General features: G+C 44.7%; 1 protein-coding gene across 3 annotated transcripts; it reads left to right on the top strand.

Annotated features, from left to right (window-relative positions):
- The first annotated feature begins 2,768 nt into the window (after window positions 1-2,768).
- Window positions 2,769-24,481, top strand: mtrf1l (mitochondrial translational release factor 1-like). Of its 3 annotated transcripts, none has more exons than XM_043695309.1 (8): window positions 2,769-2,841; window positions 5,537-6,077; window positions 11,288-11,367; window positions 12,175-12,358; window positions 15,207-15,370; window positions 16,275-16,392; window positions 16,740-16,876; window positions 23,917-24,481. In XM_043695309.1, exons 2-8 carry the CDS (start codon window positions 5,633-5,635, stop codon window positions 24,145-24,147), a joined length of 1,359 nt encoding a protein of 452 aa, XP_043551244.1. In that variant the 5' UTR covers window positions 2,769-2,841; window positions 5,537-5,632; the 3' UTR covers window positions 24,148-24,481. The 3 variants fall into 3 exon arrangements, with proteins under 3 accessions (XP_043551244.1, XP_043551245.1, XP_043551243.1); XM_043695310.1 differs by having other exon boundaries at window positions 2,836-2,923; XM_043695308.1 differs by lacking the exon at window positions 2,769-2,841 and adding an exon at window positions 2,852-3,217.

Genomic DNA, 24,481 nt, shown 5'->3' on the forward strand with positions numbered 1-24,481 from the left:
AAGTCAAGATTAGAGTGGCGCTGGAAAAGCACAGCATGTCAGGCAGCATCTGAGGAGCAGGAAAATCGATGTTTTGGGCAGTAGCCCTTCATCAGGAATGAGGCTGGGAGCCTCCGGGGTGGAGAGAGAAATGGGAGGCAGGTGAGGCTGGGGAGCAGGTAGCAAAGAGTGCAATAAGGTGGATGCAGATGGAGATAAAGGTGATAGGCCGGGGAGGAGGGTGGAGCAGATAGGTGGGAAGGAAGATTGGCAGGTAGGATCGGTCATGACGATGGTGCTGAGCTGGAAGGGTGGAACTCGGGTGAGGTGGGGGGAGGGGAAATGAGGAAACTGGTGAAGTCCACATTGATGCCCTGGGGTTGAAGTGTTCCGAGGTGGAAGATGGGACATTCTTCCTCCAGGCATCGGGTGGTGAGGGAGTGGCGATGGAGGAGGCCCAAGGCCTGCATGTCTTCGGCAGAATGGGAGGGGGAGTTGAAATGATCAGCCACAGGGCGGTGGGGTTGATTGTTGCGGGTGTCCCGGAGATGTTCCCTCATGCGCTCTGCGAGAAGGTGTCCAGCCTCCGCAGTTTAAAGGAGACTGCATCGGGAGCAACGGAAACAATAAATGATATTCGTGGATGTGCAGGTAAAACTTTGATGGATGTGGAAGGCTCCTTTGGGGCCTTGGATGGAGGTGAGGGGTTGCAGAAAGCAGATAGGGTTGGGGAGGGAAACATATCCCTGGTGGTGGGGTCCGTTTGTAGGTGACAGATGGAATGCATCTTCAACCACGTGGGAAGGGAAATTGCGGTCTTTAAGGAAGGAGGCCATCTGGTGTGATCTGTGGTGGAACTGGTCCTCTTGGGAGCAGATACGGCGGAAGCAGGGGAATTGGGAATATGGGATGGCATTTTTGCTGGAGGTAGGGTGGAAAGAGGCGTAATCCAGGTAGCTGTGTGAGTCGGTGGGTTTGGAAAAAATGTGAGTGTTGAGTTAGTCATCGTTGATGGAGATGGAGAGGTCCAGGAAGGGGAGGAAGGTGTCAGAGATGGTCCAGGTGAATTTAAAGTCGGGGTGGAGTGTGTTGGTGAAGTTGATGAATTGCTCAATCTCCTCGCGGGAGCACGAGGTGACACCCATGTAGCAGAGGAAGAGGTGGGGAGTGGTAACGGTGTAACTACGGAAAATGGACTGTTCAATCTAGATCAATCTACCTATTTATCTTTCCGAATCTGTAGCCCTTAAAAGTTTAGTTTTCTCAAGCATCCATCAAATATCCTTTTGGTTCTGAGTACCTAGTTCCAACTGCTTTGATTTCAACTGCCCCTGCAACTTCACAAGCATGGCGCCACAGACCGGCGAGTTGCATTTATTAACCCTTGCCTCAGCTGCAGAAGCATTCGTTTTCAAATCCAACCTGATGCATGTATTGGTTTCAAATTCACTTAAGGATCCCAGTCTTGGAACAGTTGAATGATGAGGCTCGCTACTCATTAATCACAAATTCCCCAAACACCACAACGGGTCTCGTCCCCACCCTGGCGGACAGACTGAGAGATTGTTCAAACTTTATTCTCAAAGGAACTCTTCGAAAGTACCAGAACAGCTCTGCCCCTCAACAAGGCGACAGCACTTCTGTGCTTCCGTGTCTCTTGTACTGGGGCTCCCGCTTAAATTCTAGCCAATGTTTTTTTTTTAAATCCGTCCCATTTAGAGATCTTCCCCCTTCTCCTTAATATTTTGATATATAGCTTGTCGCTTACTATCTTTGAACAAATCAGTTGATAGACTTTTTAAAAAGACAAAAAACTGCGGATGCTTGGAATCAGAAACAAATGCAGAAATTACTGGAGGAATTCGGAAGTCCGACAAAATCTGTAGACAGAAAGCAGATTGAACGTTTCGATCCCAATGACTTATGTAGAAGACCCGTCTAGTTGATTGCATTGAGTGCTCACTGAAAAAGTAAACAGCAGAACTCTCGATATTCAACCTCTACTCAAAAGCTTTTTCCAGCATTTGTTCTTGATCAGTGCTGATTCTTAATTTTAATAGCAGGCATTGCCACACACTGTTAGAAAGAACATCAAGGTTTTACACGGTAACTAAGAAACCAGCATTTCTCAATGTGCATTAATGCCAGAAAACAAGTCACGTGCCGATGACGTTTGGGTCGCGTGTTCTGTGTCACGTCTCATGAACCAATCAATGGCGGCAGCAGTTACCAGTCCACACTTTTTTGAGAATTTCAATATTTCTGCTTTTATTTCCAGCTGCTTTGTTGTCACATTTCCCCACTGGCACTCAATAAAAGCTGACTTAAGCAATCTTTAATAAAACATTAGGACTCCATCATAAAATCAAAGCCAAATTCTGCGATTTCTGGAAATCTGAAATACAAATAGAGACAATGCTGGAGAAACTCCGCAGGTCTGGCAGCATCAGTGCAGCGAGAGACAAGTGTGAAAGTTTCGAGATCGAACTAATTTTCTTCGGAGACGCATCTTTTTTCCGAATCAGATTATATCGGACTCGAAACCATGACTTTTGTTTCTTTCTCCATAGATAGTTCATCAAGCACTTCCGGCTTTGGTAAATCTTTAATTACTCAATGACTTCCGCACGCCTGCTTCGGTAGATTACATCACAAGTGATAAAATAATATATTTCTAAGCCTGTCATCGTAAACAAATTCGTACAGGCCGGTAATAAAATATAACCTGCAGCAATTATTCCGGTTTGTTTAAGCCTGTTGGAAGCCGGAAATAGTTTGTGAGCATGGCGGCGGGAGTGCCCAGCATGCACCGCGGTTATGAAAGTGGTCTATACCCTGAGTAGGAAGCAGCCGGCCCAGGAGGTAGGTGCTGCCTGGGAGAGGCCGGGCACCTCTGCATTGAGCTAGTGACTCCAATGCAGGACACTGCATGCCCTACCATTGTGTAAGGAGGTGGACCATGTGCATTTGTGTATTCCCCAGCGCAGACTTTTTTCTCCGGCCCGCAGAGTAGTTATTGTTTGCCCTCTTGAGTCAGATGGCCCTAAGTTCAAATCCAGGATCCTGTGCAGTCCTGAGCGAGTGCTGCATTTTGGATGTAGTGCCAAACTGGAGCCCACTTGAGTGGTGGAATTGGAGGATACTACAGCACCATTTTATTTTCACTCGTGAAACCTGGGCACTGCTGGATGAGTCAGCATTTATTTCCTGTGCCCAGTTGCTCTTGGAGAAGGTGGTGGTGAGCTGCCTTCTTGAATTGCTCCAGTCCATGTGCTGTGGACAATGCCCCTTGGGGAGGGAAATCCAGGATTTTGACCCAACGACAGGCCTGGAGAGGCCAAACTATGTCAAGATTAGAGTGGTGCTGGAAAAGCACATTAGGTCAGGCAGCATCCGAGGAGTAGATGTGTTTTCCCAGCACACCACCCTAATCTTGACTCTGATCTCCAGTATCTGCAGTCCTCACTTTCACCTGTCCAGGCCAGGCCCATGGCTGGGCACGTAACAAGAAGCACGGTGGCCCAGTGGTTAGCACTGCTGCCTCACAGCGCCAGAGACCCGGGTTCAATTCCCGCCTCGGGGGACTGACTGTGTGGAGTTTTCACGTTCTCCCCGTGTCTGCGTGGGTTTCCTCCGGGTGCTCCAGTTTCCTCCCACAATCCAAAGATGTGCAGGTCAGGTGAATTGGCCATGCTAAATTGCCCATAGTGTTAGGTAAGGGGTAAATGGAGGGGTATGGGTGGGTTGCGCTTCGGCGGGTCGGTGTGGACTTGTTGGGCCGAAGGGCCTGTTTCTACACTGTAATCTAATCTAATTTCTTTATTTTACTGCCTTTGCAGTGTTTAGATTTATTTTTGTGTTTTAAGATGGTGCTGGAAAGTGTCAACACTACAGTATAGTACAATTTTCAAAGTATTTTGTAACAAAATACATGTGACAAATAAATCAATCAAATAAAGTCAGGATGGTGAGTGGCTTGGAGGGAGACTTGCAGAAGGTGTTCCCATACATCTGCTGCTGTTGTCCTTTTAAATGAAATTTGTGCTGGTATTTAGAACATGCTATCCAAGAATTGTTGGTGAATTTTAAAAAGCCAAGCAGTTCTGCCTGGTGTCCTGGGGAATATTTATCCCTCAACATCACAAAGACAGATGAGCTGCTATCGGTGGGTGCTTATTCTATGCACAAATTGACTACCTCGTTTCCTGCCTTACAACAGCCCAGAAAGAGGCCATTGTGCCACTGAGATGAACTCACTTGAAATGATCCAATTCCTTCTTGAATCCATCCGTTCAAACCTGCCTCCACCATGCTTTCAGTTGGTGCATTCCAGGATACTAACCCCCTTGCTGTGTAAAAGTAAAAACCTTTAGCTCATGTTGCGACTGCAGTCTTTTGCCGATTACCTTGCATCTGTGCCCTCGGGTCCTTGATCATTTCAGCAATGTACCTATTCTGTCAGACCCTTTGAGCAAAATGGTATGTTTCGCTACTTCAAAGGGCAGTTAAGAGTCAACCACAATGCTGTGTATTAGGAGTCACATGTAGGCCAAACGAAGTAAGGATGGCAAATTTCCTTCTGTAAAGAGCATTGACGATCCATTGTAGTTGTCATGGTTATTAATCTAGATTCTTTAATTAAATTTAGCTTTGACCAAATGCTGGTATAAGTTTTGAACCACTGTTCCTGAAACATTAGGCTGGGTGTCTTGATTACCAGTCTAGTGACATTACCACAAAACCACCATCTAACCCAAGATCTCAACTCAGTGATACTTAATTGGCTGTAAAGCATTGCAGGACGTTAATAGTTATGAAAGCTGCTAAAATAATTTATTTAAAATCAACTGCTTGGACATATTGAACTCAATGCTGTGGTAGATGAGACTTGAACCAGAACTAATGACAATACCACTATGTCACAAGAGCCTAGGTACAAATTTTCCCACTGAGCCACCAGGGTAAGTTTGTTTTATCTACCCCATCCTCACCTACTGAGTATTGCCAGTCTTATAATTTTTAATGAGTCAGGTGTTTGCCCATTCAGACTTGAGCCCACATTTATTATTACTTTTACTATCAAAAGATTTGTTATTGTGATTTGCCTCATTACTGTTTGTGGGCTTTTGCTTTGAAGATAAAGACTTGTGTTGCTGTAATATTTGTAGCCTCAGGAAATCACAAATACTTCATAGACAGTGTTTGAAGAATAACCACTGCTTTAAGTTACAGTGTAATGTATATTGTAAGCTCCTGAAAACAGCAATTAGGTAAATGCCCAGATCATCTCTTTCACTGAAGGTAGTTGATTGACTCCACCAGGGAAAAACTCCCTTGCTCTTCTCCGTTATGCTGTGGGTTATTTTCCCTCTACCTGAGAGAGCAGATGTGATCTCATTTTAATGCCTCATCCTTTGGTTTGTGTTGTTCAATGTTCTTCAAGTATGTTTCCATTGAACAGGTCTCTTGTGCCATATCAGGAGTGCAGAGGCGAGTGAAAGGGATTAGATTTATTTTTGTGATTAAACCATGTTTGTGTGCCCTTTTTGTTTTGCAGCTTTTAAATCTCAAAACGATTATTCTTGATTGGAATATTCCTGGTAGATTATAGAACAAGACCATTGTTTGTCAGCTGTGCCATTGCGTATGGAACATGCTTTTTGTAAGTCGGACTTTGCCCATCGCTCTGAATGCCAATGGCAGGCAAACTCTCAGACTGAGCTGCCTTGTGAAGCCCGGGTTCCCGTGCCTCAGGAAATGTTTCCAGCAAGTTGCCAGGCCTGCATTTTGCTGGTCTCCCTCTGCTAACCTCCTTGCTGGCACACCAAAGCATGTACGTACCTACGTGGCTAGCACGGAGATGGTGGAAACACTTTTTGCACAGAGCTCACTGCAGGCCTACTTGAGGAAGCTGGAACAGGAGTACACGGAGTCTGTGCAGAGGCTTAATTCCACACAGACACCTACCAGAGAGGTGGAGGGGGAAAGGACAAAGCTGCTGAGGAGGAGAGTGACTGAGTTGGCACCGGTGATAATGAAACTTCAGCAACTGAAGCTCAAAATGCAGGAGCTGCAGGACATTGAGGCACTGCTGAAAGGTGGGTGAGACTTTATTCGCTTTGTTTCCAGGATTGTATTACTTGTGAAGTTATGTATAATGCTTCTGGAACAATTTTTGCTCTTGCCCCATATCTCCAGCAGAGTCTCCCAGCTGATTGCAAGTATCAGGAGGATTTAAACGAGTAAGGTGGAACCCAGGGAGATAGTGAGGAAAGATTTCAATCTGAGATTGGTACAGTTGAGAACAAAGGCAAGTCAAACAGTCAGGGCAGGGACGGACAAAGCAGAGAATAAGGTTTGACTGATAAATTAAATTGCATTTATTTCAATGCAAGAGGCCTATAAGGGAAGGCAGATGAACTCAGGGCAAGATTAGGAACATTGGACTGGGATATCATAGCAATTACAGAAACATGGCTCAGGGATGGACAGGACTGGCAGCTTCATGTTCCAGGATACAAATGCTACAGGAAAGACAGAAAGAGAGGCAAGAGAGGAGGGGGAGTGGCGTTTTTGATAAGGGATAGCATTATAGCTGTGCTGAGGGAGGATATTCCCAGAGATACATCCAAGAAAGTTATTTGGGTGAATCTGAGAAATAAGAAAGGGATGATCACCTTATTGGGATTGTATTATATCCCCCCCTAATAGTCAGAGGGAAATTGAGAAACAAATTTGTAAGGAGATCTCTGTTATCTGTAAGAATAACAGGGTGTTTATGGAAGGGGATTTTAACTTTCCAAACATCGACTAGGACTGCCATAGTGTTAAGAGATTAGATGGAGAGGAATTTGTTAAGAACATGCAAGGAAATTTTCTGGTTCTGGATGTACCTACAAGAGAAGGTGCAAAAATTGACCTACTCTTGGGAAATAAGGCAAGGCAGCTGGAAATCTGTTGCTGGAAAAGCGCAGCAGGTCAGGCAGCATCCAGGGAACAGGAGAATCGACGTTTCGGGCATAAGCCCTTCTTCAGGAAAGGGCTTCTCCTGTTCCCTGGATGCTGCCTGACCTGCTGCGCTTTTCCAGCAACACATTTCCAGCTCTGATCTCCAGCATCTGCAGACCTCACTTTCTCCTCAAATAAGGCAAGGCAGGTGACTGAGGTGTCAGTGGGGGAGCACTTTGGGGTCAGTGATCATAATTCTATTAGATTTAAAGTAGTGATGGAAAAGGATAGACCAGATCTAAAAGGTGAACTTCTAAATTGGAACAAGACAATTTTGACAGTATTAGGCAAGAACTTTCAAAAGCTGATTGGGCGCAGATGTTCTCCGGTAAAGGGACGGCTGGAAAATGGGAAGCCTTCAGAAATGAGATAACGAGAGTCCAGAGGAAGTGTATTCCTGTTACGGTGAAAGGAAAGGCTGGTAGATATAGGGAATGCTGGATGACCAAAGAAATTGAAGTTTTGGTTAAGAAAAAGAAGGAAGCATATGTAAGGTATAGACAGGGTAGATCAAGTGAATTCTTAGAAGAATATAAAGGCGGTAGGAGTATACTTAACAGAGAAATCAGGAGGGCAAAATGGGGACATGAGATAGCTTTGGCAAAAAGAATTAAGGAGAATCCAAGGGGTTAAGGACAAAAGGTAACTAGGGACAGAATAGGGCCCCCACAGATCAGCAAGGTGCCTTTGTGTGGAGCCGCAGGAGATGGGGGAGATACTAAACGAGTATTTTGCATCAGTATTTACTGTGGAAAAGGACATAGAAGATGTAGAATGTAGGAAAATGGATGGTGCCATCTTGAAAAATGTCCATATTATGGAAGAGAAAGTGCTGGATGTCTTGAAACTGATAAAGGTGGATAAATTCCCAGGACCTGATCAAGTGTACCCTAGAACTCTGTGGGAAGCTAGGGAAGTGATTGCTAGGCCTCTTACTGAGATATTTATATCATCGATAGTCACAGGTGAGGTGCCATAAGACTGGCGGTTGGCTAACGTGGTACCATTGTTTAAGAAAAGTGGTAAGGACAAGCCAGGGAACTATAAATCAGTGAGCCTGACATCGGTGGTGGGCAAGTTATTGGAGGGAATCCCCGAGGGACAGGATGTACATGTATTTAGAAAGGCAAGGACTGATTAGGAATAGTCAACATGGCTTTATGCGTGGGAAATTATGTCTCACAAACTTGATTAAGTTTTTTGAAGAAGTGACAAAGAGGATTGATGAGGGCAGAACAGTAGACCTGATCAATATGGACTTCAGTATGGCATTCGACAAGGTTCCCTATGGGAGACTGGTTAGCAAGGTTAGATTTCACGGAATACAGGCAGGACTAGCCATTTGGATACAGAACTAGCTCAAATGTAAAAGACAGAGGGTGGTGGTGGAAGGTTGTTTTTCAGACTGGAGGCCTGTGACCAGCGGAGTGCCACAAGGATCAGTACTGGGTCCACTACTTTTCATCATTTATATAAATGATTTGGATGTGAGGATAAGAGGTATAGTTGGTAAGTTAACAGATGACGCCAAAATTGGAGGTGTAGTGGACAGCGAAGAGGGTTACCTCAGATTAGAGCAGGATCTTGATCAGATGGGCCAATGGGCTGAAAAGTGGCAGATGGAGTTTAATTCAGATAAATGTGAGGTGCTGCATTTTGGGAAAGCAAATCTTAGCAGGACTTATACATTAAATGGTAAGGTCCTATGGAGTTTTGCTGAACAAAGAGACCTTGGAGTGCAGGTTCATAGCTCCTTGAAAGTAGAGTCACATGTCGATAGGATAGTGAAGAAGGTGTTTGGTATGCTTTCCTTTATTAGTCAGAGTATTGAGTACAGGAGTTGGGAGGTCATGTTGCGGCTGTACAGGACATTGGTTAGACCACTGTTGGAATATTGCATGCAATTTTGGTCTCCTTCCTTTCGGAAAGATGTTGTGAAACTTGAAAGAGTTCAGCAAAGATTTACAAGGATATTGCCAGGTTTGGAGGATTTGAGTTGTAGGGAGAGGTTGAATAGGCTAGGGCTATTTTCCCTGGCACTTCGGAGGCTGAGGGATGACCTTATAGAGGTTTATAAAATCATGAGGGGCATGGATAAAATAAATAGACAAGGTCCCTGGGGTCGGGGAGTCCAGAACTAGAGGGCATAGATTTAGGGAGAAGGGGAAGGATATAAAAGAGACTTGAGGGGCAAATTTTTCATGCAGAGGGTGGCACATGTCTGGAATGAGCTGCCAGAGGGAGTGGTGGAGGCTGGTACAATTACAACATTTAAAAGGCATCTAGATGGGTATATGAATAGGTAGGGTTTAGTGGGATATGGGCTGGGTGCTCGCAGGTGGGACTAGATTGGGTTGGGATATCTGGTGGCATGGACAAGTCAGACCGAAGGGTCTGTTTCCGTGCTGTACATCTCTATGACTCTATGACTAACACCAGGGAGAGATCTGTGACTGGCTGCTGTGTTCTGTGATCGTAGTTTGTGTAAGATAGGCTTGTATTTATATAATTGCTTTCATGTTTATAAAAAACATTTTATTGCCAAACGAGCTCTTTCAAAGTGCTGTAAGTTTGGAAATACATCAGCCAATTTGTACAGAGAAAGCTCCCGCAATCAGCAAAATGAAACTTTTTATTCATGTGTGAGACATGAGTGCCCCTGGCTGGCCAACATTTATTCTCTGTCCCTAGTTGCCTTTGAACTGAGTGGCTTGTTAGGCCAATTCAAAGGGCAGTTGAGAGTCAGCCACATTGCTGTGGTTCTGGAGTCACATGTAGGCCAGACCAGGTAAGGAAGGTGGATTTGCTTCCCTGAAGGACATTAGTGAACCAGACGGGTTTTTTTCTGACAATCGACAATTGTCTCATGGTCATCAGTAGACACTTAATTTCAGATTATTATTTAATTCAAATCCCACCATCAGAGATGGTGGGATTCAAATCCAGGACCCCAGAATATGAGCTGAGTTTCTGGATTAATAGACTAGCGAGAACACCACTAGGCCATCACTTCCCCAGATGATAATGATTAGCAATTCTAATTGTTTATTCTTGTATTAAATGTGTGTATCACTGGCAAGGCCAGCATTTGTTGCCTTTGAAGGGCTTTGTAGGATCATTTCAGTGGACAGTTAAGTGTCACCCACATTGCTATGGGTCTGGTGTCATGTGTTGGCCAGACCCGGTCAGGATGACAGATTTCCTTCCAAAAGGGTATTGGGAGCCAGAGAATTTTTTTTAAGCAACTGTTGACAATGGTGGCATGGTCGTCCTTAGACTAACGATTAATTCTGGATTTATCAAATTCAAATCTCACCAGCTGCCATGCTAGGATTCCAACCCAGTTTCCCATGGCATTTGTCTGGATCTCTGGACTCATTACCACTATGCCACTTTCTCCCCCTGCCTTTATGTTGCCAATTGAGGAATAAATATTGGACAGCAGGACACTGGGCGGATGAAAAACTCCTCTGCTCCTAAGAATAGCACCAGTTGGGCCTTTATATTCACCAGGGAGGGTAGAAAAGGTCTTGGTATAATATCCCAACCAAAGACATGGCATCTATCTCCTACAGATTGGCACTACCTCATTACTGCACTGGGAGTGTTGCCCTGAAGTATTTACTCAAGTCTCTCAAATGGGATTAAACTGATGACCTACTGATGCAGGGACAAGATTACCACTCACCATGGTAAATCTTATAGCATGGGGAGTGACATAGCTGGTGAGGTTGTTTAAAACACAGTTAGATATTGTTAAGCATGGAGGTTCTGCATGAACAACCACCTTGAGTTTTCCCAATCTCGTGACTCATTTTCGTGCAGCCCTAGTGAACTATCCACTTGCTCCCATTTAGTTCATGTTGCATAAACAGCTGTTGCCCCTGTCCAATGTGGTCGAACACAGTGAGCTCTTGTTGAACTATCACTATGTTGTGATTCTGTTCGCCGAGCTGGGAATTTGTGTTGCAGACGTTTCGTCCCCTGTCTAGGTGACATCCTCAGTGCTTGGGAGCCTCCTGTGAAACGCTTCTGTGTTGTTTCCTCCGGCATTTATAGTGGTTTGCCACAGAACACAATAACACAGAAGCGTTTCACAGGAGGGTCCCAAGCACTGAGGGTGTCACCTAGACAGGGGACGAAACGTCTGCAACACAAATTCCCAGCTCGGCGAACAGAACCACAACAACGAGCACCCGAGCTACAAATCTTCTCCCAAAGTTTGAAGAACTATCACTATGTTTTTTAACGCTCAGTGATGTCTGAGACAGGAAAATGATGTGCAGAATCTTTCTTACAGATGAAGACATCGATTTGAAGAGGCTTGCTGAAAATGAAGAGAGTTCATGTCTGGAAACCATCCAGATTCTAAAGTCCAAGGTAATAATCTGACCGGGAATGTGTCGGATTAGTGGAAAAATGAGAATCAGGGAATGGGAAAAGAACATTTAGTTTGTCAAACCTGCCACTTCTCCATCTCATAGATTCCCGGGATAAGTCAGGAAAGGCAACAGATGATTCAAAGAAGAGGAGGTTTTGTGCCATGGAGCTGAGCTGAGGGAGGAGGTGGAGCTATGTCATATAGTTGGAAGTGGATGGTGTTGGTGGTGGAGCAGAAGGAATTCACAAACTCACATCTTGTTGAAAGAGATAGGTTTGGTGTCAGAAATTAGCACCAGATCACAGACCCCCTGGCATGAAAAATACTGCTCTCTGTGCAGTCACACAAGAGCGTGTTCCAGGTATTCAGTCCACATATTCTGTAAATGAAATGCAGGATGTCTCGTTGTGAGACTATGGACAGACTATTTCAAACATGGGAGTCCTTGTCAACCATTGCTCCCTGGAGGAATAGCTTGGGATCATTCTGTGTGGTTTTCTGCCCCAGTGCCAGAAATGCTGCCAGCATGGTGAAGCTTAAATGCTGAGTAAGAGAAGAATAAGGTTGGTACTGTGTTTAGGGTCCTTTAGGGGAGGAGGACCCTAAAGAGAGTCCTTACCCTCACAATGATAGAGAAGGATTTGGGTCCAAAGGTTACAATGGGGAAAGTGTTTTGACTTGCAGACCTGGCCATCAGCAGCCAGTCAATTAAGTTTTCGCACTTTGTTGAAACTTTGCCTTTCTTTCGCTTCTGCCCTGCTCCATATCCCCCCTCCCCCTCCAAAAAAAAAACGTTTTTGTTTCAGATAATTTCACTCCTGATCCCCACTGAAGAAGCGGACGATAATGATCTGATTCTGGAGGTGACTGCGGGAGTCGGGGGACAGGAGGCCATGTTGTTCACCGCTGAGATGTTCGAAATGTACCAGAATTACGCCTCCTACAAAAACTGGCAGTTTGAGGTTCTGGATTACTGCCACAGCGATATTGGTATGTGCACTGTAGTTTCGTATTCCGTACAGTTCAAGAAGGCGGCTCAACACCATCTTGCCGAGGGTAACTAAGGATGGGCAATAAGTACTGGTGTAACCAGAAATGCTTACATCCAGGACGTATTAAAAGACAGCAGAGCCTTACAATCTCTGCATGGCCTTGCTGACGGAGTACAGAGACCTCAGAAGCTTTTAGAACTGAAAGACATGTCAGAGATAGAGAGATATGATACTTCCTGACTCCGTGATCTCTTCAGCTGTAGAGCTTTCTGAAATCCCTGTCCTCCTTCATTTTGGTTTGCTGCAAATTCTCCATTTTAATCACTCTGATTATGGCCGAAGAATATGTTAGAAGAACAAGAATTTTAATTTATATCATAAAAACAAAAGGTGCTGGAGGAAACAGGTCTGGCAGTATTTGTGGAGAGAGAAATGGAGTGAATCTTTTGAGTCTTGAGACTTAAGCAAAGTCCTCAAATGTTAACCCTGTCTCTATAGATGCTGCCAGACCTGCTGTGTATTCCGAATACTTTCTGTTTTTATGCAGATTTTCTGCATTTGTGGGTTTTTGCTTTCATACTTGCATATATGTAGCCCTTAATGTAATATAAGATCTTGGCAGTGTAGAGGAACAGAGGGATCTTGGTGTGCAGGTACATAGATCACTTAAAATGGCCACCCAAGTGGACAGGGTTGTTAAGAAAGCATATGGTGTTTTGGCTTTCATTAACAGGGGGATTGAGTTTAAGAGTCATGAGATCTTGTTGCAGCTCCATAAAACTTTGGTTAGACCACACTTGGAATACTGTGTCCAGTTCTGGTCACCCTATTATAGGAAAGATGTGGATGCTTTAGAGCGGGTTCAGAGGAGGTTTACCAGGATGCTGCCTGGACTGGAGGGCTTATCTTATGCAGAGAGATTGACTGAGCTCGGACTTTTTTCATTGGAGAAAAGGAGGAGGAGAGGGGACCTAATCGAGGTATATAAGATAATGAGAGGCATAGATAGAGTCAATAGCCAGAGACTATTTCCCAGGGCAGAAATGGCTAACACGAGGGGTCACAGTTTTAAGCTGGTTGGAGGAAAGTATAGAGGGGATGTCAGAGGCGGGTTCTTTACACAGAGAGTTGTGAGAGCATGGAATGCGTTGCCAGCAGCAGCTGTGGAAGCAAGGTCATTGGGGACATTTAAGAGACTGCTGGACGTGCATATGGTCACAGAAATTTGAGTGTGCATACATGAGGATCAATGGTCGGCACAACATCGTGGGCTGAAGGGCCTGTTCTGTGCTGTACTGTTCTATGTTCTATCTGAAGGCATCATGCAGGAGTAGGATTTGTCACTGAGTCCCATAATGATCTATCAGACTAGGTGACCAGAAATTTGAGCTCAGAGGTGGATTTGCTAGCAGAGAGAAATAATAGCGATTTAGGGAGGGCGTTCCAGAGATGGGGTGAGACAGATGAGGGGGGAGTGATGAAAATTGGGGGATGCTCAAGAGGCCAGAATTGGGGGAGTGCAGTGATCTTGCAGGATTGAGGGCTGGTGGAAGTTGCAAAATGAGAAGGGATAGGCCATGGAGGGATTTGTAGACAAAAATAACAAGTTCCAAGTTGGGTATGGAATGAGCTGCCAGAGGAAGTGGTGGAGGCTGGTACATTTAAGAGGCATTTGGATGGGTATATGAATAGGAAGGGTTTGGAGGGTTATGGGCTGGGTGCTGGCAGGTGGGACTAGATTGGGTTGGGATATCTGATTGGCATGGACGGGTTGGACCGAAGGGTCTGTTTCCGTGCTGTACATCTCTATGACTGTCCTCTTTCTGTAAGTTAGTGCTAAAGGTTAGATTAGATTACTTACAGTGTGGAAACAGGCCCTTTGGCCCAACAAGTCCACACCGACCCGCCGAAGCGCAACACACCCAGACCCATTCCCCTACATTTACCCCTGCACCTAACACTATGGGCAATTTAGCATGGCCAATTCACCTACCTGCACATTTTTTTTGGACTGTGGGAGGAAACCGGAGCACCCGGAGAAAACCCACGCAGACACGGGAAGAATGTGCAAACTCCACACAGTCAGTCGCCTGAGGCGGGAATTGAACCCGTATCTCTGGCGCTGTGAGACAGCAGTGCTAACCACTGTGCCACCGTGCCGCCCCTTAAAGGTGTTCCTTTAAGACAAGAGTCATAGAGGAGGAGGAATTTCTTCTCTCAGAGGAGAGTGAATCTGTGGACTTCTATACTGCAAAGGGCTCCAGTTGGCAAGGTCATTTAGTATACTCAGGTCTGAGATATATTTTTAATCAGTAAAGGAATCAAGGGTTATGGGGATAAGATAGGAAAGTGGAGTTGGGGATTATCAGATAATCTAAATGTATGGCAGAGCAGACTTGATGGGTGTAATCGTGAGGGGCATAGATAGGATAAACAGACAAGGTCATTTCCCTGGAGTGGGGGACTCCAGAACTAGAGGACATAGGTTTAGGGAGAGAGGGGGAAAATTTAAAAGAGACTTAAGGGGCAACATTTTCATACAGAGGATGGTGCGTGTATAGAATGAGCTTCCAGATGAAGTGGTGGAGGTGAGGACAATTACAATGTTTTAGAAGGCATCTGGATGGGTACATGAATAGAAAGAGTTTAGAGGGATATGGGTCAAGTGCTGGCAAATCGGACAAGATTAGGTTAGGATATCTGATCGGCATGAACGAGTTGGACTTATGGGTCTGTTTCCATGCCGTATAACTCTATGACTCTAAATGGCCTTGGTATGCAGTTATGATCTGATTGTTTTACTGTTCCTGTAAGCTAGTATTAAAAGTTGGTCTTTTATTTCACAGGGGGTCTGCGTCATGCTGCAGCTAGTGTGAGTGGCCCGGAGACTTACAAACACATGAAGTACGAGGGGGGAGTGCATAGAGTCCAGCGGATTCCCAAAACTGAAAAACAAGGCAGGACTCACACCAGCACAATGACCGTCGCCATCCTACCACAGCCCACTGAGGTATTCACAATCTTCTCAGCAATTTGTACCAATTCCTGACTAAATTGACAGCTGCCCAAAGGTTTGTCTTAAAGGAGAAGAGGGAGGTGGAGTGCTTTTGGGGAGGAGTTGTAAAACTTAGGGAGCTGAAGGCACATCCATGATTACAATCTCTCTCTCTCTCTCTCTCCCTCTCCCTCTCCCCCTCGTATTTCAAGCTTGCTTGACACTGCCCCTATTAAACCCATACAGGACAGTTATAGTATGAGGTTATATACAGAGTAGAGCTCCCTTAAGACTGTCCTCACCAAACTCTCCCAGGACAGGTACAGCTCTGTCAGATTCAGAACAAAGCTCCTTTGACACTGTCCTCATCAAACATTCTCAAGACAGGGACATTGTGGGGTTAGGTACAGATTAAAGTTCCCTCCATACTGTGCTCCAAAACACAGTGTAAATCTGGAATATGCTTTCCAGTTTACAATGGTTATTTTACTAAGATAGTGCAAATCTAACCTGCTTCAGTTTATACAAAAATCTGGATGTATCAGAAAAAGTCTTACAAAACATGAACTGGTAGTAACTATCCATTGTCTCCTATACGTGGCTTCATCCCCACACAATGTCTTTGACTCTTAATATTCTCTGATGTGGAATTAGCCATCAAGTTGTATCACCTTACCAAGAGAGAGATTTCAGTTTAAAAGGAGGAGAGAGAGAGAGGGACAGAGTGTTGGGGTGAATCTATTGGAGCTTGGATATCTGAGGACAAAGCCTCCAATGAAGGGCTTGAGGATGTTGGGGTTGTGTAAGAGGCTGGAATTAGACAGACTGTGGATATTTGCTGGACATGTAGTAATTGGATAGAATAATGGGTATGATCCATGTCTTCACACATCTGATTAATCAATAATCTTGTTATCAGATTGACATGACCATCAACCCCAAGGATCTGCGGATAGAGACAAAACGGGCAAGTGGAGCTGGTGGTCAGCATGTGAACACGACAGACAGTGCGGTTCGCATCCTGCACATCCCAACAGGTAACAGCAGTCCCTTGCTCTCACCCAAGTGTACATCTGTAATACCGTGGGTTTCATTTGCAGTTACTGGAGAATTCTGACTGTGATGCTGAGATGAAAAAGTAATAATTGCATCCTTTTCTCAGTTAGTTGGTGAAGGAGGAGCATTACGTATCCTCAGTGAGTACGGTCACTGAGTTGGGAACATTGATGGGGATTCATTGGAACAATTTCTAGTATTATTTGTCTGTCATGCTTCCTGCATTATGATGATAATTATATTAATTAAATGTATTTAATTGGCTACTTTGGGATCCTGAAATGCAGTTGCATTTGTTCTGATACTGGTTCATTCTGCCCCTTGGCAGGTGTGGCAGCTGAGTGCCAGCAGGAAAGGTCCCAGCTGAAAAATCGAGAAAAGGCGATGCAGATGCTGCGAGCGAAACTATACAGCATGAAGCTGGAGGAGCAAACTAACAAGAGACATTATGCTCGAAAGATTCAGGTACCTCTGTGGCCTTGCTTTCAACTCCTCTTGGTTTTCCCCATGCTCCTGCTGAGTCTCCAGACTCATACAACTAGTTCCATTTCCACAGCAGTCAGCTCAAAGAGTGCCAGTCTGCCAGGGTGACTGTTGGGCTATTTGACTTTGGGAGGAATCACAGGGAGGTCCGATCCTGGCTTCATACAGGAATCACTCCACTGGGATATTCCCCTGTTCATTTGGCTCCCTGTCCAGTGTTTTTGCCTCGTGTACAGCTGGTGACAAGTGGTGTTCCGCAAGGCTCAGTGTTGGGACCATAATGTTTCACTTTATACATTAACGATGTAGATGAAGGAACTGAGGCCATTCTTACTAAGTTTGCAGACGATACAAAGAATACTACCTGTACCTCTACAGGTAGTATTGAGGAGGTGGGGAGGCTGCAGAAGGATTTGCACGGGTTGGGAAAGTGGGCAAAGAAGTGACAGATGGCGTACAATGTGGGAAAGTGTGAGGTCACGCACTTTGGTCAGAAGAATAGAGGCATAGACTATTTTCTAAATGGGGAGAAAATTCAGAAGTGCAAAGAGACTTGGGAGTTCAAGTCCAGGTTTCTCTCAAGGTAAACTCGTAGGTGGTTTAGATTAGATTCCCTTCAGTGTGGAAACAGACCCTTCGGCCCACCAACCCTCCGAGAGTAACCCACCCAGACCCATTTCCCTACCATCTTTACCCCTGACTAATGCAACTAACATTATGGGAAATTTAGTATGGCCAATTCACCTACCTGCATATTTTTGGATCGTGGGAAGAAACCGGATGAAACCCACGCATACCCGGGGAGAATGTGCAAACTCCACACAGACAGTCGCCCAAAGTGGGAATCGAAACCGGGTCCCTGGCGCTGTGAGGCAGCAGTGCTAACCACTGAGCCATCGTGCCACCCATGAGTCAGTAGTTAGGAAGGCCAATGCAATGATGGCATTTATTTCAAGAGGACTTGAAACTAAAAGCAGGGATGTGCTTCTGAGGCTCTATAAGGCTCTAGTCTGGCCACATTTGGAGTATTGTGTGCAGTTTTGGGTCCCATATCACTGGAAGGATGTACTGGCCCTGGAGCTTGTTCAGAGGAGATCCATAAGAATGGGCCCAGGAGTGAACAGCTTAATATATGAGGAACGTTTGAGGACTCTGAGTCTGTACTCAATGGAGTTCAGAAGGATGAAGGGGGATCTAATTGAAACTTACAGAATACTGAATGGCCTGGACAGAGTGGATGTTGGGAAGATGTTTCTGTTGGTAGAAGAGACTGGGACCCAAGGGCACAGCTGTCGAATAAAGGGAAGACCATTTAGAACAGAGATAAGGAGAAACTTCTTCAGCCAGAGAGTGGTGAATCTATGGAATTCACTGACACAGAAGGCTGTGGAGGCCAGGTCATTGAGTATATTTAAGATGGAGATAGACAGGTTCTTGATTGTAAAGGGGATCAAGGGTTACGGGGAGAAAGCGGGAAAATGGGGTTGAGAAACTTATCAGCCATGATTGAATGGCAGAGCAGGCTCAATGGGGTGAATGGCCTGATTTCTGCTCCTATGTTTTATGGATACAGCCTTTCCACATCTGCCCTGCAAAGTCCCCTCGTAATTGTGTATGTATTAATAAGGCTGCCTCTCATTCTTCTATACTTTGATGAGTGCAGGCCTGATCTACTCAAGCTCTCTTTGTAAGACAGTCCCTTTTATACCTGATATCAGCCGAGTGAACCTTCTCTGAACTTTTTTAAAAAATTATTTCATGAAACGAAGGCATCACTGGCTAGACCACAATTAAAAGTCAACCACATTTCTGCGAGAAACAGAAGTTGTTGGAAAAGCTCAGTACATCTGACAGCCCCTGTGGAGAGAAATCCGAGTTAACCCTTCCTCAGAACTAATTCACATTGCTGCGAGTCTGGAGTCATATGTAGGCCGGACCAGGTAAGGATGGCAGTTTCCTTCCCTGAAAGACATTAGTGAGCCAGGTGGGTTTTTACTGGATGCCTGGTCATCATTTGAACTCATAATTACAAATTTATATTGAATTCAAATTCCACCATCTGCCATGGTGGGATTCAAACACAGGTCCCTAGACCATTACCTGGGTCTCTGGATTAACAGTCTGATGACAAACTTCCCAGTTCTTTCTCAGAGGGTTAGTCATCTGTGGAATCCTCTCCCTCAGCAAGTAGTGGAGGCTGGTCATTGAATTCATTCAAGGTTGAGTTGGGAGAGACCCTTGATAGGCAAGAGTGTTAAGTGTTATAGGGCAGACAGGAAAGTTGGGTTAAAGAACACAGTCTGATCACCATGGTATTATTAAATGACAGAGCAGACTCAAAGGATTGAATAACCTGCAGATGCTGGAAATCAGAACAAGTTTTGAGTTTTTCCAGCAATTACTGTTTTTCTTACTGTATAGCTTGCTCCTACTCCTAAGACCCATATTCCTATGACTACACAACCAGTTCTGAAAAAGAGTCGCACTGGACTCGAGATATTAATTCTGTTTCTCTTTCCATTGATGCTGCCAGACCTGCTATGTTTCTTTAACAATTTGGGGCAGCACAGTGGCTCAGTGGTTAGCACTGCTGCCTCACAGCACCAGGGTCCCAGGTTCAATTCCAGCCTCAGGTGACTGTCTGTGTGGAGTTTGCACATTCTCCCTGTGTCTGTGTGGGTTTCCTCTGGGTGCTCCGGTTTTCCCCCCACAGTCCAAAGATGTGTAGGCAAGGTGAACTGGCCATGCTAAATTGCCCATAGTGTTAGGTGTACTAGTCAGAGGGAAATGGGTCTGGGTGGGTTACTCTTCGGAGGGTCGGTGTGAACTGGTTGGGCCGAAGGGCCTGTTTCCACGCTGTAGGGAATCTAATCTAATTTATTTCTTTGTTTTGTGGCATTAATGGCTTTCTCATTATCACCTTCTTTTGTCATTTAACCAGCATTATGGCAAACTGATCTGTTGTGTTTGCTCTTCTGGCTCTGAATTTCCTTAGACTATTCATCCCTGAAGCCTTCCAATTCCATTGAAAGGTCATTGACTTGAAACATTAAGACTGTGTTTGCTGTCAGTCCTACTGAATTAGTGATGTTGACTGAGAGATAACTATTGGCAAAGTACTGATGTCACCTTCCTTATTCAAACTAAAACTGTAGAGTCATTCCCATGCTGGTAAGGTTCTGGGGACTGTTGCTGAACAAAGAGACCATAGACGGCACGTTCATAGTTTCTTGAAGGTGGAGTCGCAAGTAGATAGGATAGTGAAGAAGGCATTTGGTATGCTTGCCTTTATTGGTCACAGTGTTGAGTACAGGAATTGGAAGGTCATGTTGCGGCTGTACAGGACATTGGTTAGGCCACTTTTGGAATACTGTGTTCAATTCTCGTCTCCCTCCTATAGGAAGGGTGTTGTGAAACTTGAGAGTTCAGAAAAGGTTTACAAAGATGTTGTCGGGTTTTAGGGTATGAGCTGTAGGGAGAGGCTGAATAAGCTGGAGACAGAAAAAACCTGCAAATGCTGAAATCCAAAGTATACAAACAGGAGGCTGGAAGAACACATCAAGCCAGGCAGCATTAGGAGTTGAAAAAGTCAATGTTTTGGGTATAATCCTTTTTCAGGACTGGACCAATCCTGAAGAAAGGTTATATCCAAAATGCTGAATAGACTGGGGCTACTTTCCCTTGAGCGTCGGAGGCTGAAGGGAGACCTTATAGAGTCAGAGAGATGTACAGCACGGAAACAGACCCTTCAGTCCAACCCGTCCATGCCGATCAGATATCCCAAACCAATCTAGTCCCGCCTGCCAGCACCCGGCCCATATCCCTCCAAACCCTTCGTATTCATATACCCAGCCAGATGCCTCTTAAATGTTGCAATTGTACCAGCCTCCACCACTTCCTCTGGCAGTACGTTCCATACACATACCACCCACTGTGTGAAAAAGTTGCCCCTTAGTTCTCTTTTACATCTTTCCCCTCTCACTCTAAACCTATGTTCTCTAGTTCTGGACTCCCCTACCCCAGGGAAAGGAACCCTATCCATTTACCCTATCCATGCCCCTCATGATTTTATAAACCTCTATAAGGTCATCCCTCAGCCTCCGACACTCGAGGGAAAACAGACCCAGCCTATTCAACCTCTCCCTATAGATCAAATCCTCCAACCCTGACAGCATCCTTGTAAATCTTTTCTGAACCCTTTCAAGTTTCATAACATCCCTTCTAATAACAAGGACACCAGAATTGCTCTCAATATTCCAACTGTGGCCCAACCAATGTCCTGTACAGCCGCAACATGTCCTTCCAACTCCTGTACTCAATACTCTGACCAATAAAGGAAAGCATACCGAACACCGCCTTCACTATCCTATCTATCTGTTGACGCTTTTTTCAAGGAGCTATGAACCTGCACTCCAAGGTCTCTTTGTTCAGCAACACTCCTAAGTACCTTACCATTAGGTGTACAAGTCCTGCTAAGATTTGCTTTCCCAAAATGCAGCACCTCACAGTTTTGGTATCATCTGTAAACTTACTAACTATACCTCTAATGCTCACATCCAAATCATTTATATAAAAGACAAAAAGCAGTGGACCCAGCACCGAACCTTGTGGCACTTCACTGGTCACAGGCATCTAGTCTGAAACACAACCCTCCACCTCTGCCCTCTATCTTCTACCTTTTGAGCCAGCTCTGTATCCAAATGGCTATAAAATCATGAGGGACATAGATAGGGTGAATTGCCAAGGTCTTTTCCCCAGGGTAGCCGAATCCAAAACTTGAGAGCATAGGTTTAAGGCAAGAGGAGAAAGCTTTAAAAAGGGACCTAAGGGGTAACCTTTTCATGCAGAGGGTCGTGTGCATATGGAATGAGTTGCCAGAGGAAGTGGTGGAGGCTGGTACAATCACCATTTAAAGGGCATCCAGATGGATAAATGAATAGGAAGCATTTAGAGAGAAATGGGACTAGATTAATTTAGGATATCTGGTCGGCATGGACGAGTTGGTATCTTTCCAGGCTGTTTAGCTCTTTGACTCAATGACACTAGTAGGGAGGGGCAGATTGAGTACATTGGTTCAGTGGTTAGCATTGCTGTCTCTCAGTGCCTGGGTTCAATTCCAGCCTTGAGCAAATGTCTATGTGGAGTTTGCACATTGTCTCCACCTCTGTGTGGGTTTCCTCCAGGTGCTCTGGTTTCCTGCCACAGTCCAAAGTTGTGCAGGATATGTGGATTGGCCATGGGAAATGCAGAGTTACAGGGATGGGATAGGAGTATAGATCTGGATGGGATGCTCTTTGAAAGGTCGGTGCGGACTCGATCGGCTGAATGATCTACTTCAACCCTCGGGGATTCTATGGTCCTCCCTTTAACATATTATTTGCAAGGAGAAAGGCCGCAGAAAGCTGTGGAGCAGAGGGATTTGTGAGTTCTCGTCCAAGAACCATCAAAAGGCTAGTATTAAACTCAGTGGGTCATTATAAAACAAATGGAATGTTGAACTTTATTTCAAAGGAAATGGATCATAAAAATAAGGAGGTTTGTTATAACTACACAAGGCTTTAGCCAGATCATACCTGAAATACGATGAACAGTTTTGGGTCCCTTATCTGAGGAGAAATATACAGCATTGGAGGACGTCCAGGCCTTTTTCTGTTCTGTTGACCTCTGTAACTAATATTTAAGACGGTGATGAAGGTAAATTTATTCTGTCAAGGGGTATTGAATCTGTGGAATTCTTTACTACAGAGAGCTGTTGAGGCTGGGACATGTTGAGGCTAAGGCTACTTAAAGCTGAGACAGACAGATTTTTAATTAGGAACGGAATTGAGGAAAATCTGAAAGAACTGTGGGTGCTGTAAATCAGAAACAGTCACAGAAATTGCTTTAAAAATGCAGCAGGTCTGGCAGCATCTGTGGAGATAAATCAGAGTTAACATTCTGGGTTGAGTGAGTCTTCTTCCAAACAGGGAACTGAGGGTTATTGGGATAAGGAAGAAAAATGGAATTGAGGATAAAGAGATTAGCCGTGATTTTATTGAATGGCAGAACCGACTCAATGGGCTGGATGGCCTCCATCTGCTCTTTTATTTTATGGTCTTATGAAAGATGATGTATTAGACAGTGCAGCCCTCACTCAGTGTTCCAGTGTGGGTGTCTGTGCTCAAGTCCTGAATTGGGAATTCCTAACCTTGTGACTTAGAGACGAACCACAGCTGATAATCTTGTTAAAGTATAAATATCTTTAAATCCCTTATCAAAGAGCCTTTTATAGTGATGCTGTGGAATTTAAGTAAGATTTCCAAATAAAAACTAACATAGACAATTTGCAGTTTTACTTACCCTATTGTAGAAATAGTATTAATGTAATCAGGCACTCCCAGGAGTTATCTGGGATGTGAGATTACAGTTCTGTCTGGAGCCCTGAGATACCAGGACTGTTTTCAGTTGAGCAGAAAAGGTTGTGAGGATATTGATTAGGTTGGAGTATCAAGAGATCTGAGTAAAGTGGAACTCAATCATGATCTGATTGAATGGCAGCATAGGTTGAAGGGGCTGAATGGCGTTTGTGTGTTCAACACTGGAGTAAGGTTCTAAAGCCTACTGAGTACCCTCAGTTAGTTTGCGATGAGATGTTTGCGTTGGTACATTTTGAAATAGAATGAGGCCATTCAGTGCCTCCAGTCTGTTTCGCCTCCATTCAATTAAATCATAGCCATTCTGCATCTTAACATCAACTATCCGTCTTAGTTTTGTATTCCCTGATCTCTCTGTTAACAAAATCTGTCACTTAATTGTGAAATGTTCGATTGACCCAGAACCTCAGTAGCGTCATGTAGGGAGAGAGTTCCAGATTTCCACTGAGCTGTGTGCGAGGAAGAAGCACTCTTGAGATCCTTCCTGAATGGCTTAGCTGCACATTAAAACTTGGGGCTCCTTTATTCTAGGCTCCCCAGGCAAATGGCATAAGTTCAGCCTGTCTTAAGTTACGAGTGATCTGCCAACTTCTCCAATTCTTTCTCCAGGTTGGGACCAAGGGAAGGTCGGAAAAAATCCGGACGTACAATTTCCCTCAAGATAGGATTACCGATCATCGGACTGGCAAGTCATTTCATGACTTGAGGACTTTCATGATGGGGGAGGAGCTCTTGGATGAGATGGTTGAAGATCTGAAGAGTCTGGCAGACAGTGAATCCCTTCTCGAGTTCCTGGAACAGAGTACATCGAGCCAGCAAAATGAGCAAAGACATCAGTGAGGTGTCAGAACAGGCAATTTTTAAACTCTCAATGAAAAGGTACCCCTCACAGTTCGATCTAGGTCTGTACAGAGTTCCACTAACTTTTCCCTCAGCCATTTCTTTGTCACTTCAGGACGGGAGTATTTGGATGCTGTAATCGACAGCTTTCCATATTCAAGTCTGGAACTTCCCACCTAACAGCACTACGGGTGTATATTCCCCATATGGACTTCAGTGGTTCAAGGAGGCACTTCATTACTATCAGCTAAATGAGCATAATGGATGGGCAATAAATCCAGCATTGTAATCAACTCATGAACGTATAAATAAATATTTGCCAGTGTTGACTATT

This window comes from Chiloscyllium plagiosum, chromosome 9 (genome assembly GCF_004010195.1).
Source record: "Chiloscyllium plagiosum isolate BGI_BamShark_2017 chromosome 9, ASM401019v2, whole genome shotgun sequence".
Lineage (NCBI taxonomy): Eukaryota > Metazoa > Chordata > Chondrichthyes > Orectolobiformes > Hemiscylliidae > Chiloscyllium > Chiloscyllium plagiosum.